The sequence below is a fragment of the Dipodomys merriami genome, unplaced genomic scaffold (genome assembly GCF_024711535.1).
Source record: "Dipodomys merriami isolate MVZ:Mamm:240054 unplaced genomic scaffold, mDipMer1.0.p SCAF_13, whole genome shotgun sequence".
NCBI lineage: Eukaryota > Metazoa > Chordata > Mammalia > Rodentia > Heteromyidae > Dipodomys > Dipodomys merriami.
Window position 1 is genome coordinate 4,909,311 of NW_027202604.1, and position 14,989 is coordinate 4,924,299.

General features: G+C 40.4%; 1 protein-coding gene across 1 annotated transcript in view; it reads left to right on the top strand.

The window, feature by feature from the left end:
* Window positions 1-14,989, top strand: part of Mustn1 (musculoskeletal, embryonic nuclear protein 1) — a 48,662-nt gene that overhangs the window by 16,063 nt on the left and 17,610 nt on the right. The window contains exons 2-3 of the mRNA XM_070018540.1: window positions 10,696-10,744; window positions 13,927-14,022. Of these exons, the coding sequence (XP_069874641.1) occupies window positions 10,696-10,744; window positions 13,927-14,022 (145 nt within the window). The remainder of the gene's footprint in view (window positions 1-10,695; window positions 10,745-13,926; window positions 14,023-14,989) is intronic.

Below are 14,989 nucleotides of genomic sequence, written 5' to 3' on the forward strand. Positions count from 1 at the left end.
GTTCTAGCAAGTAGTCAGTTTCCATAGCAGCAGATACCTGTCCTCAAATTCAGTCCCATTATGTTTGACATTATCTTCTTGGAGTTAGTGTCAGTTGTGACTCAGACTGCATGTCCCATTGCTTTTAAGTTCCTGGTGGTTATATTTGAGGCTCTGACCCACTGGCTAGACATCAAGTTTCCCTCAACCATCAACCTTGGTTCAATTAACTTGCTGCCTAAGTAGCTCACAGAATTCAGGAAAGCATATCCTTAGATCTGGTGGTTTATTGCAAAGGATACCAATGAGAGATGCTTAGGATAGAATGCTTATGATCTTTGCAGATGTACTGCCTCCAGGAACCTCCAGGTATTCAGTTACCTGGAAACTCCAAATCTACTTTTGGGGCTTTATGGAGATTTTGCATAGGCATGGTTGAAACATGAATGACCATGTTGAAATGTGATTGAGAAAAAACACTATGACCTAATACACAAGTAGGAAAAGCCAACAAGGCCTTTCCAGATTCTTCAGTAGGATTCCTTCTAAAATGAGAGTCTTAAAATCTACAGGCAGGTAATGTAGGTCAAAGAATTTATTTATGACCAAGTAGAGACAGAAAGGTAGGAGAAAGTTAGATTTTTTTTGTCCCATCTTGGGAGAAAGAAATTCCAGTTGGCCAATCTTGAAGAAGAAAGTAATGAGCCAAGAACTATGAACCAGATGCGTGTGTGTGTGTGTGTGTGTGTGTGTGTGTGTGTGTGTGTGTATGTGTGTATGTACGTGTGTGTGTACCACAGTATACTGTAAAAATAGACTAGGAATAGATCACAGATCATGTTGAAATGGGAATGAAAAAGAAAACAATCTTTCTGACCGTGGGCAAAGATTTCTTAGGACATAATAGCCTGATTTCATAAGAATTCGTATTTCTCAAAATACACTATTAAGGGGGCAGGGAAGGTGGCTCAGTGGTAGAGTGCTTGCCTTGCATGCATGAGGCCCTGGGTTCGATTCCTCAGCACCACATAAGCAGAAAAAAATGCTGGAACTGGCACTGTGGCTCAAGTGTGGTAGAGTGCTAGCCTTGAGCTGAAGGGCCAAGGGACAGCATCTAGGCCCAGAGTTCAGGCCCCACTACTGACCAAAAAAAAAAAAAAAAAAAAAAAAAAACTATTAAGAAATAAAATGTAGGAAAAGGAAGAGGGGGAAATGAAGAATTATTATCAGAGGGCACAGAGTTTCAAGCAGGAGGATACGTTTTGAGACCCCTTGCATTGCAAGTGACTATAGTCAGGAATAATTTATCATATATAGAGTGAACATCCAAAATCCAGCATGACACTGAAAAAGTTTTAGATTTTGGATTAGGGATGCTCAACCAGTGAAGTCTATGCAAGTATTCCAAAATCTGAAGAATAAAAATCTGAAATACTTCTGATCCCAAGCATTTCAATAAGGGATACATAACCAGTACTTCAGAATAGCAGCGATAGTAAATTTCAGATGTCTCACTACAAAAAATGGTGAGGTTACAGATATGCTAATTAGCTCAATTTAGTCATTTCACATTGTGTATGTATATAAAGCATTATGCTGTACCCTACAAATACAATTATGACTTGTCAATTAAAAATAATGTTGATTTTTTTTAAGAAAAAAGCATGCTACAAACTAGGTGAAAGTATTTACAACATGAATGATATGACCACCTGCTTTAAGCAATGAAAAGACATTTTACAAGACAAAATGTAGTTTAAAAATAGGCATAGGAAAGCCAGGCACCGGTGGCTCACACCTGTAATCCCAGCTACTCAGGAGGCTGAGATCTGAGGATCGAGGTTCAAAGCCAGCCCTGGCAGGAAAGTCCGTGAGACTCTTATCTCCAATGAACCACTAGAAAACTGGAGGTGGCGCTGTGGCTCAAGCGGTAGAGCACTCGCCTTGAGCTGAAGAGCACAGGGACAGCGCCCAGGCCCAGAGTTCAAGCCCCACAACCAACAAAAAAAAAATGAGATGGAGGGAGGATGGGAAGGGATGGGAAGGGGAAACAAAGGAGGAGGCTACAATGTACTCATTATCTTGCCCATGTAATTGTAACCCCTCTGTATTACACAATAAAAAAAAAAAAAGGAATCAGGAAATTCTAACCTATAGTCAGAAGACTCAGTCACAATAAGTAGACCAAAAAATTATAGAGATTAGAGAATGAGCTAAGATTATTTACTCATGTATTCATTTATATTTGTGCCAGTTCTAGGGCTTGAACTCAGGGCTTGGACACTGTCCCTGAGCATTTTTGCTTTAGACAACACTGTAGCACTTGAACCACAGCTCTACTTCTCTCCTTTTTCTTTTTCTTTTGTAAGTCATGGGGATTGAACTCAGAGCCTGTGTGCTCTCCCGGAGCTTTTTCACTCAAGGCTAGTACTCTACTTTGAGCCACAGCACCACTTCTACTTCTCACCTTTTTGGTAATTAATTGGAGATAAGAGTCCCATGGACTTTTCCTGCCTGGCTTTGAACCACAATCTTCAGATTTTAGCCTCCTGAGTAGTTAAGATTACAGACATGTGCCACTGGTGTCCAATTTATCTAAGAGACTTTTAAAAATAAGTATACTGAGGTTTTAAAGAAAATATAGATCATAATGAGTAGCATTAGAGGAAGATATTAAAGTGAAACAAATGGAACTTTTAGAAAGAGACAAGGAATTTTTGAGAAATTCACTGGGTAGATTTCAAAGAAAATTAAACTCTGTTGAAGAATAGATTATTGAACTTTGCAATTTAACAACAGAACTTTACAGATTGAAGCACAGAAAGATGAAAAACTGAAAGAATAATGACTCATGGAAAAATCTCAGAAGACTGGTATATAATTAGATTTCCAGAAAAGAGAAGAAAGAGTAAAAAAGTATTTGAAAAAGTAATGACTGCACATTTTCCAAAATTGTTGAAACCTATAAACAGAAATCCAAGAAGCTTAATGAACTCCAGGTTGGATATGCACAAAGAAAATCACACTGAGCCATAGTGAAATGAAAGTATTGAAAAATAATGACACAATTAGGTGCTGTTGGCTCACACCTATAATCCTAGCTACTCAGGATGCTGAAATCTGAGGATCACAGTTCAGAGGCAGTCAGGGCAGGAAAATCCATGAGACTTTTATCTCCAATTAACAACCAGGAAACCAGAAGTAGAGCTGTGGCTCCAAGTGGTAGAGCACTAGCCTTGACCAAAAAAGAGCTTAGGGACAGTGGCCAAGCCCTGAGCTCAGGCCCCCTGACCAACAACAACAAAAAAAAAACCTCACAGTGACAGGAAGAAAACTATAAAAGCAACCAGAAGAAAAAAGGCATTATATGCAGATAAATATGAGTTAATGTAGAATTTTTATGAAATTACTCAAATCAGAATGTAATGAAACAACATCATTAAACTGCAGAAAGTAAAACCTGTCAATTTTATTTCTGTATCCAGTGAGAAATGAAGGCAGATTTTTTTAATGGATAGAATCACTTGGATCCTTCCTTATACAAAGTAATTCTAGTTTTTTTTTATTTTTTGTGCCAGTCCTGGGGCTTGAACTTGGGACCTGGGTGCTGTCCCTGAGAGCTCTTTTTGCTCAAGGCTAGTGCTCTGCCACATGAGCTACAACTAAACTTCTCCCTTTTTTGGTAGTTAATTGGAGATTAGAGTCTTACAGACTTGCTTGTCAAGGCTGGCTTTGAACCTTGATTTTCAGAGTCTCCTGAGTAGCTAGGATTACCAGCACCTGGTGTGATTCTAGTTCTTATAGTGACCTCTTCAGCCTAGTTCCTAAGCCTGATTATTCATTTGGTATCTTTAGATAGTCATAGCAGTTAAGTGTGATAGAAAATTACCTGCATGGGGAAAGATTGAGTTGCTTTCTTAACATTGAAAACTACTGCTATCACAATAGCAAAAAAAAAAAAAAAAAAAAAAAGTGCAGTTTTCAACTCCTAGAGAAGCCATGTGGGAAATCTCCAGTCTTTCTCCATGTGCTGTGTCAGGTCCAAAGCCCATCTAGTTAGCCCTATATGGCATCATTTGGGTCAAGCGGCCCCCGTTAACATATGTTTCACAGGTGGGAGGTGGGGGGTTGTTATGTTAGTATTGTTTTCTTTGAAGTATTGAGGGTCAAACCCAGGGCCTTGTGGAACTAGGCAAGTACTACTACCATACCCTCTAGCCTTGTAAGCTGATTCTTCAATTCACTGATATGATGCTCTCTAGTTTGGGTGAATAAGAGAAAGAATTGAACTTAAATCATAGGTTTAGTTTTGGGAGAAGAGCGCAAAGGAAGTCTCCTTTAAGGATGGAAAAAAAACATTGTAAATATGTACTTGTAGTCCTATCTTCTTTTTTTCTGCCTTTGAAGCCAAATAGATCAGCTCACTCTTAAATTGAAAGCAGTTCAGAACATGAACTTTTGCTTCAAGTTCACCCTGGAAAAATATACATATGCCATTATCAGTAAAAACTTCTGGAGAACTTAGAGTGGCAAATGTGGCAGTCTCCTCTCACATTGTATCAAGGTTAGCCTGTGTGATCAATCAAATGTCAGAAGCAGTGCTTGGCATTTGAGATTAACTTATTAATAGGACTTCCAACTTGGGGTATGCCCTCTTGCTTGTTCCCAGTAAGCTCACTTGTTTGAGGAAAGCCAGCTGCCATGATTGAGGACACTCAAGCAGTATAATGGAGAGCCCCATGTGGGAGAAGCTAAGGACTCCAGGCCACAGCCTTTTCTGGAGTGGATGGATCCTAAGGCAGGGCTTCAGATGATGCAGCCTTGGCTGATAATTAACCTGTAGACTTACTCATGTCAGACTATGCAGCTAAGACAGTGAATTTTGGAGTCATACTATATATATACTATATATAGATGCTATATATATATTATATATATATATATACTATATATAACTATATAGTAAAGCTGAAGTTAGAAAATTCATCACTGTTCTCCAAGAGACTGCAGTCTCTTTAGGATAACAGATTACTTGAACAAACAACTATCCTAGGTTTGTGTGCTGAATGGGCAAAGGTTGATCCCCCCCTTTTTTTTATCTACTTACAAATGGAAATGTAAGAACTTAGTAGTTGGATGTCATCATGTGAGCAGGCCTATTAGAATCCCACTAATAGGCATGGAGACTGGAGAATCCTGAAAGATTTAAGTGTATGTGTAATGAATTATGGGGGTTAGGGATTAAACAAAGCACTTTCCACTTATTATAAGGAACATGCTCTACCACTTGAACCACACACACAGTCTTTGCCTTTTTACTTTGTTTTTCTAGATAGAATCTGGAGTTAATTTTGCCAAGTTGGTGTCAGACTACAGTTCTCCTACCTTTATATCCCAAGAATTGGGACTACAGGCATGAACCATCATACTCATCATGAACACTTTATTCTAACTTGTGCCTATTAGCATGGGAGGGGGCCCCGGCCTGTCTGGTGGGTCTGAGGAGCTTATTTACACAGGGATAACAGTGTAATGATGATCTTAAACTTACCTTAGTAGAGACTCAGTGTGGTACTGTGGTTCAAAGTGCTCTAGCACTGCATTTTGAACCTTCAGCAAAAAGACTCAGGCCCTGAGTTCAAGCCCCACATCTGACAACAAATATATAAACAAATACATAAGTAAGCACATAAATAAAATAAACTTTCTGGTCTATAATCCCTTTCATTAAAGAAAGCCTTTTATAGCTAGGTGCATAGCAACTCAAGAAGGTGATTCAAGCTGCATCATAGTCATAAATTGACATGTTGAATTGAAACACTTTTGTACAACTACTTAATAAATTTTAAAAAAGGAACAAGCTGAGATTGAAAATCACAGTTTGAAGCCGGCCTGGACAAACAAACTTTAGAGACTCTTACTTCTATCCAGCAAAAACAACTAGAAATAGAAGTGTGGCTCAAGTGGTAGAACTACAGCAGTGAGCAAAAAAGCTAGGTAAGAGTATGAGATCATGAGTTCAAGCCCCAGTACCAGCACATACACCCCCCCCAAAAAAAAAAGACATTTTGGGGTTGGTTTTTCATCACTGTGACAAATACCTGAGAGAAACAATTTAAAGGAGGAAGGATTTATTTTACTCCATTTCAGAGGTTTCAGTCCATGGTCAGGTGGCTCCACTGTTTCTGGAACAGGAAGCAGAACATGGTGGAGCAGAACAAGTTTGTGGCACAGAGCTACTTACCTCAGGACAGATAATAAGCATGAGATGGGGAGGGGCCATGGTAAGAAACAGCTCTCTAAGGAAACACCTTCAATGACCTGCTTCCTTCAGCAACTTCCAAAATAGTGCCACAAGCTGGAGAACAACCCTTCAACACAATGAGCCATAACATTCTAACTTAGATCATTAAAATGTCCATGTCCAAGAATCCCCAAAGTTGTAATGTTCTAGCATTGCTCAAAAGTTTAAGTCTAAAGTCTCCTCTAAGACTCAGGACAGATTCTTAGCTGTAAGTTGCTGCAAAATAAAAAAGCAAGTTATGGGGGGTTTTTTTGTTTTTGTTTTTGTTTTTTTTGTCGGTCATGGAGCTTGAACTCTGGCCCTGAGGGCTGTCTCTGTGCTCTTCAGCTAAAGGCTAGCACTCTACCACTTGAGCTACAGCGCCACTTCCAGTTTCCTAGTGGTTTATTGGAGATAAGAGTTTCAGGGAGTTTCCTGCCTGGGCTGGCTTTGAACCACGATCCTCAGATCTCAGCCTCCTGAGTAGCTAGGATTACAGGCATGAGCCACCGGCGCCCAGTGCAAGTTATGTATTCTAAGATAGAGTATCACAGAGTATTTCCATTCCAAAAAGGAGGAATGGGCTATAGAAAGGGAGGAATAGGGTATAGAAAGGAGGAATGAGACTAGAGCAAAACTGAATCCCAGCAGGATAAACGCTAAATCCTGTAGGCCCATGTCCGCTGATACATAGGATATCAAGCTCCAAAGAGCTTGGCAACCTCACCCTATGGCCTTGCTGACCACAGGCCCACATGCCTCTTTCTTGGGCTGGCTCTGCTTGCTATCTATGGTCTTTTGGGGGTCCCTATTGCATCTTCAGCTTCACTCCCAATTTCACATATCACCCTCTCAAGACTGCATTCAAGGACTCCAACTCAACTTTGTCATATATTGCCTGACTTCCCAAGCCTTCCTTTGAAATCTGAGTGGAAGTCTCTATTTGCATTTCTGCAAAACCAGTACTATGTGGATAACAGCTTGCAATAGCTGGGCTCCTACGGACCACAGCTGTACTGGCCTTTGAGTGATAGGAGGCTGAATATTCATTGTGAAATGAATTTTGGAGAAACAACTTTCTAGATAGCCCTCTATGGAATTAACTGACCTCCACATTCCAGTCTTAAGTTGATACTTTTATACCCTGTAGCCTGAGATGAGTGGAATCTGACCAATTCTTGAGATACTTTCAAGACTTCTTTCCTATTAACACAGTGGAAAATAGTAGCATCTTAATGGCACTAATTATTCAGAAACCATGCCTTCCAGCTGGGCATAGTGGCACACATCTCTAATCCTAGCATTCCACAGGAAGAAGGATCAAACGTTTGAGGCCCCCTTGTGCTACTTACTGAAATTCTGTCTCAAGCAAGTAAACAGTACCAAGAGAGCTGGACATGATAGCTCATGCCTATAATCCTAGCTACTCAGGAGACTAAAATGTCAGGATTGTGGTTTGAGGCCAGCCTGAGGAAAATGTTTATGAGATCCTGTGTCCAATAGGAAAGGCTGGATGAGGTAAAATATGAAGCTATAATATGAAGTATAAACAAGAGGATCATTGTCCTGGCTGACCCAGGCAAAAGCAAGACCATAAAACAAAAACAATGAGCAAAAAAATGACTGGAGGCATGTCTCAAGTGGTAGAGTACCTACCCTGAGTTCAATCCTAAGTAGAGCCAAAACAACCAAATATGCTCACGTAGCCTCAATTTTAAGTGTTTTTGTTATGATAGTATTGCAGTAATATCTTGGTATATCTCCAGCGCTTATAGAATACATCCCTTGAAGTACATTGCAGGCTAAAGAGCACTTAAAATTGTGATAGACCTTACCAGATTGATCTTCGAATAGCTGTACTAGTTTACTCTTCTGGAGTATGTTTTCTCTGTAACTTTTTATTCGAAAAATGTTAAACGTATAGGAAGTCTTAAATAATGGTTATAATGAATCCCTAATATCCTTCACTTAGTCTGTCAGTTATTCTGTTTCCATATGAATTCATTTGCTTGGGCTGCCACAACAGAATATCAGACTGGGTGTCCATTTTCTCTGTAGGCTGGAAGTCCTAGATGAGGTATTAGTTGGCAGGTTTAATTTCTTCTGAGGCCTTTCCTTGTAATCCTTGTATGGTCTTTTCTTTATATACTCACATATTTGTATCCTAATCACTTCTTAAAAGCATACCAATCATATTGGGTGAGCGTCTCATTTAACCTTGATTGCCTCATATATAAATAGTCACACTTTGGGGCAGCAGCAGTTAGGGTATTAGTATATGAATAGAGGATGCAGCCAGTAGTGTAGTCATAGTAGTATAGTATAACTGTAAATGTGGATTTATTGTTACTTCCATTTATTTGTAGTTATAATTTTATCATTTGTGATGTATATTTAAAACATAATTATATATAATGCGTCATTTCTCCTTTAAACTATTTGATAGGAAATTGCTGCCACTCATACTTCAGGTATATCTTTTAGGAAAGACAATATCCTCTTTTGGTTGATGTTTCTTATTTTATATTGACAGGCACAGTCTCCTTGAGGCCAAAGAGCTAAATGAGCATGATGTAGCTCTGGTTCTGGCTGGAGGTACCATTTTGTCTCAAGCCCCCAGTCCCTCATTTAAAAGTTAGTATACTTGTGGGAAGGAGCCTCCTGCTTTTGAGTGCCGTTCTGGCCAACAGAACCTCAGGGCCTCACTTCCGATTCTTGGGCATTGTTGAGGTTTTGGATCTGGGATGTGTCAAGAAAAGACAGACCTCCTTGAAATTCCATCAGCTTTCTGGTCTGTATATCATCATGTCTCTCCAAACATCAGACTTGTTTTTTCAATTCCTTGTATAGACAGGCCTTTCTCTGCCAGATGTGGACTGCCTATATGTATTGAGAGTTGAGTTTATTTAGGCACCATTTTCTCCTTCCCTGTCACCTTGCTCCTCTCGAAACCTCATTGGCAGCTTGGGACTCCACCAGAAGTTGCTTCTGACCTTCTACCAGTTGTTAAGAAGCATACTCTAAGCCTTGCATCAGTGTCTGTTTCAATACTTTTGCGTAGGTAAACAGCACTTTCAGTGTTTGTTTCAGTAAACAGAATTGAAGAATGACAGCAGACATTCCAGGATGCAGGTACAAATTTGTTGAAGTCTTTGCCAACCGAAGTCAAGCAAGTCATTGCTGAATGAGTGTCCTATGCCTGCTGACTCTTGCACACTAGAGTCTTGCTTCCTATGAGCACAGCCAGCATCCTCCTGTGGTGCCCTCCGCTCCAGAAATCTGTCATTTGCAATTATCAGAGCTGCTTTTCTAAATCAATTCCATCAAGTCTTTGAATCTCCTTAGAATCTTCCCTGCCTCTTATTTTACTATAGAATTTACTCTAGACTCCTTGGTTAAGTACTCAAAACACTTTTTCAAGTGGCCCTACTCCTTTTGTCACCCTCTTAGCTGTTCTTTCTCCAGCAGGTTTTCTTGTTAATCTGCTGTATTGAGCCAAATTAGATTCTGACAAACATACTCTTCCATGCTCTGTACCTGTACCTATGAGTTTCTACCTTTGGCTCTGCCAGAATACATCTGAATACATCTTCCATCTCCTCACTAGTTAGCTTGGTAAATTCTTACCCAGACTTCAAGACCTGGCTTGATTATTTCCATCAGAGAAGCCTGTCCTAACTGCTTGCCCTTCCTGCAGGCAGGCAGGTCTGGTCATTCTTCGACCTTAGACTTGCCTCTTCTCTAGTACTTCTCTATGTCTGATCTCTAGTTGCTAGGCAGCTGACTTCACTTTTATATCCCCAGTGTCTGGCTTGGAGTGGGCATGTTGTAAAACTGCTGATTGGATAAGTGGGAGTATGTCCCATAAGTTAGAAGCAACTACATTCTACTTTGTTGCTTCTAGTAGTATCTCAGTAAGCCTTGTCACAAGAAGTTTGCATACCTGTGAGGAGTCATTCTTCATAAGTTTCCACTTCTGAATAACCCATGGTACTAGTCCTCAGCAACACAGGGCTTCTGTGAGCTGCACTGGGTTTACTGTATGTTGTTATATGTTAAAAGAACGTGCCAGTGAGTAGCAAAGGCCTTGGCCTATAAATCCTAGCTGCTCAGGAGGCTGTGACCTGGAGAAAGCCAGCCCAGAGAGAAAAGTCTGTGTATCTCCAATTAGCCAGCAAAAAAGACTGGAGGCATACTCAATTTGTCGAGCAACAGCCATGAGTAATCAAGCTGAATGAGATCACAAAACCCTGAGTTCAAGCCCCAGTACTAGCACTGAGACAGAAGGACGGGGAGAGAGAGGAAAGGGAGGGAGGGAGGGACAGAAGGAGGGAGGGAGGGGAAAAATAGTAATGTTAACAACCAATTAACTTGTATGTGCATTTTGCTTTGTCATGCTTTGGAAAACAACTAATGCCTTTCTGTCCTTACAGTTAAACGCTTCAGAGAACCAAAGCATGAAAGACGACCATGGAGGATATGGTATGTATTAAAATGTTAACACATTCCTAGAATGCTTTTAACTGTGTTGGGGGTTTTTGTTTGTTTTAGGGGGAGGATACTTAGAGGGGTACTTAGAGGATAGAATATGAAAATTACATATAACAAAAAGTTACATTTGATTCTTTTGAGTTAATCATTAGGATCAATGTATATCAAAGCACTAAGTTTAGCTTTATTTGTTTAATTTTTTTTTTTTTGGTAGTAATTAGGACTGGAGCCCAGGGCTTCTAGTTGCTAGGCAGATACTTTAACACTTGAACCATGCCTCCAGCCTTTTTGTTTTGATTATTTTTGAGAGAGGATCTCACTTTTTACCTGAGCCAGCCTATACTTCAATCCCTTATTTATGTTTCCCCAGTAGCTGCGATGATGCATGTGTTACCATGCCCAGCATTTTCTGTTGAGGTGGGCATCTCATGTTGCTTGGAATTGGAATCCTTCTGATCTTAGTAGGATGACTGTCATATACCAGTAGCCATATGTATAGCTCATAGATTGAGAGAGGGTTTTGCAAACTTTTTGCCCAGGCTTGTTCAAACCTTGAATATTCTAATCTTAGTCTCCTGAATAGAAAGGATTACAGAGGTGAGCCATTAGCACTCAACTAATCAGTCTGTTTCCAGTTTTGGAAGATGGAAAATAGTACATCAGTCTCTGTTTCAGGCTTTGGTTTACCATTGTTAGATTATGCTTCAGTTCTTAGATTCAGTAGTTTAAATGTGTACAGAAAAAAGTAATCTGAAGTTTGGAAATTAGTGAGACATATCATATAAATGCCTCTGTCTTCAGAACTACTTTAGGATAAAAGAAAACTATTTTTAAAACAAATATGTGGGAACTTTTCTCCTTACACCAACTGATTTTCTGACAATCCAGCTACCAGACTAAGTGTCCCATACTTTAATTTAATTCTAACACTATCTGGAGTTAGCATACAAGGTGGGATCCTCCAGAAACTACATTCCTAACTTAGAAAATCAGGGGGTCCCCCACAACCCTCTCAGAGGAGGCGCTCAAAATTCAGGAAAACATTCACATACACTGGTTCATTATGAAGAATAAAGATTGTGATTCTCATGGCTATAACAGAATGTTTGACATCCACAACTTTAAAAAAGGAGTTATTAATTTTTACCATTTCAGAGGCACCAGTCCATTATAGTACAGAGAACATGGCATAACAGAGCAGCTCACATCATGGTGGCCAGGAAACAGAGGAAGGGGAAAATGCAGGATATAACCACAACAGACATGCCTCCAATAGCCTACTTCTGTTCACCACCTTTAATAATGCCATCATATTATGAATCCATCACAGTATTAATTCATCAATAGGTCAGAGTCCTCACCTAATCTCTGGAAATTCCTCCACATATATCCAGACAGTACACCTTTCTAATCTAAGGTTTTTTTCAGTACAATCAGGTGAACAATATTATCTTCCACAAGATGAACAGCTAGTGAAGAGGTATATATAGTAAACAAAACCTGATAGATGCTAAGCATAGGTGCTTCCATGCCTATGGATTTGGGATGTAAAATACTCTGCATGTATATTTCATCACCAGCTCTAGAGCACTCAGAATTTAAGGATTTTTATAGAAACTTTATCATGTAGTTATGATTTTTTTTTTTAACTCAGACTCCAGCCCTTCTCCTTTCCCTGGAGGATGGGGGCGCTGAAAGTTTTAAGCTTCTAATTATGGCTTGGTCTTTCTGGTTATTTTCCCTTTTCTGAAGCCCTCCTGGTACCATAGTCACCTCAGTCACCCAGAACATTTCAAAGGAGTAAGAGCCCTTTAACAGGAACTAGGATAAAAACAAAACAAAACAAAAAATAAGTACAGTGGCTCATATCTGTAATCCTAGCTACTTGGGGAAGAGAGATAGAAAGATGTTTGAAGCCAGTTTGAGCAAAAAGTTAGATCCTATCTCAAAGAACAAGCGGGGCCTAATGGTCTGTACTTGTAATCCTGAGAAGTAGAAGTTAGGAAGTAGCTGTTTGAGTCCAGCCCTAGGCAGAAGTTTGAGAGGTTTAGGAGCCAATCTGAAAAAATAAAGCCTAAAAGAGTTAGGGACCAGTTCTCAAGTGTTAGAGTATCTGCCTAGCAAGCATGAAAGACAAAAGATGCCCCTAGCATCATTGGCATATGAGAAATTTCAATGGGTTTGGGAGCTCTGGGTCAGAAATGAGGAAAGAATCTCCTTACGGATACTTCGATACATATTTGTCAGACATTATTTCACATACAATGACAGTGGCAGTTTTTTATTCATAATATGAACAAAACTGAGCTTCAGAAATAGATTCCATGGCTGGGATGTAGCTCAGTGGCAAAGCGCTTGCCTAGCAAGTGCAACGTCCTGGGTTCCATCCTCAGGACCATAAAAGAAAAAAATACAGTTTAAAAAAAAAAGAAATAGATTCCAGGGACAAAAGTCTAAAATAGTAAGTCACTTGGAAGAACAGACCCCTTCAGGATAGCCTGGTGCCCATAAGAAGCCACCTTTGTAAGGTGCCTTAAGCTCACTTCTTTTTTTGGGGGGGGGGTGGTCCAGTTGTGGGGCCTGAACTCTGGGCCTGGGTGCTGTCCCTCAGCTCTTCAGCTCAAGGCTAGCGCTCTACCACTTGAGCCACAGCACCACTTCTGGCTTTTTTCTTTTTGCTTATGTGGTACTGAGGAATCAAACCCAGGGCCTCATGCATGCAAAGCAAGCGCTCTACCACTGAGCCACCTTCCCAGCCCTTAAGCTCACTTCTGTGCTGACAGAATAGTCATTTCCTTTCAAGTGAGGCCTTGATAAATCCTTGTGATAAAAATCCATAAAATGTTAAGCATCTATTTAATTTACTTGTTCTTATAGGCATACTGTTGAATGTAGATAATTCTTACTCTTGTTTTCCCCTTTACTGGTTCTCTTTTTTCTGGGTATTTAACTTTTGCCTTAGGACCGGGCAGGGACCTGTTAAAGATCAGATCTGGTGGCCCCTCTCCCCTGTGTCTTATGCACATTTGTCCTTGAGTCACTCCCCTCTGCCACTGAGTTTAGGGATTCTGCCTCAGTCACAAAGTTGGTTTGGATAGTTCTAGTTCTGTTCATTTTTCACAAATTATTACCCCCCCTGTCCAGTTGATAACTTTAATGGTTCTTTTGTGCAGGTTTTTAGACACTTCCAAACAAGCCATAGGGATGCTATTCATCCACTTTGCAAATGTGTACCTAGCAGACCTTACTGAAGAGGACCCTTGTTCACTGTAAGTGCCATATATTCACATGTGGTCAGGATCTGTCCTCAGCATGCTTTCTTCTTCTAGCCCTCCTCTTCTAGCTTGGGGAGAGTGCCCCCTTTCTCCTTTGTGTTCCTTTGCATGCTGCCATGAACTCATACTAAGTGATCAGTTGGGTCTCAGGGCTTTGACAATTACCCCATTTGTCGACTGTCTGACATTCACTCTGTCCTTTGTGCCCAGGTTTTTCTGTCTCCAAAGTTCCCAACAGCTCCTGGCTAAACAGGATAACATTGTAGGAATGTTTCTGTGGCTGGAACAGAGCTTTCCTGTCAACTCAGCCATTCAGGGGCAAAGCCATTATTGACAATTTACCCTAAAGAATATAGGTCGTTCAGCCTCATCAGTGAAGAGTGCCACATAGCACCCAGGGCAATCTGTCTGAAACCTTAACTGGCCCTGAAATTTTGTCCTTGTTGCCGGTCCTTCTGTTAGAAGGTGGAGTGGCAAAGGAGGTATATTTCTTTCATCCAGGCTCTCTTCTGCCTCCTTTTACCTGTGGAGCAGCCCTACCCTATAGATACCTTTATTATCCTCACATTATAGTTGGTACAGAGTAGTTATAGCTTAAGTTATAGTGTGATGGGCTCAAAGTCCACATGGTGCCCTGCTATCTGCCCATCTCCCATTGGTTGAATACATGGTATAGAGGTTGGTCTTCATTTCCCAAGGCATCAGCCTAGCAGTTTCAACAAGTATTTAGCAAGTGAATGAATGACTGTAATGCCAGCAGGTACATCTGTTGTCCTTGTTGTTTTCAGACTGGGTTTCAGATGTGAGAACTCAGGTGTGAGTAGCCCTTGGCATTAATTAGATGTGAGTATCTGAGAGCCATAGCCTTGGGGCAGAGGAGAAATTGCTGTGGAAGCCAGTGCTATTTTATATCTGGTCTGAGAGTGACACCTTGCGACGTTAAAGAGGAAGGCAGGCAGGA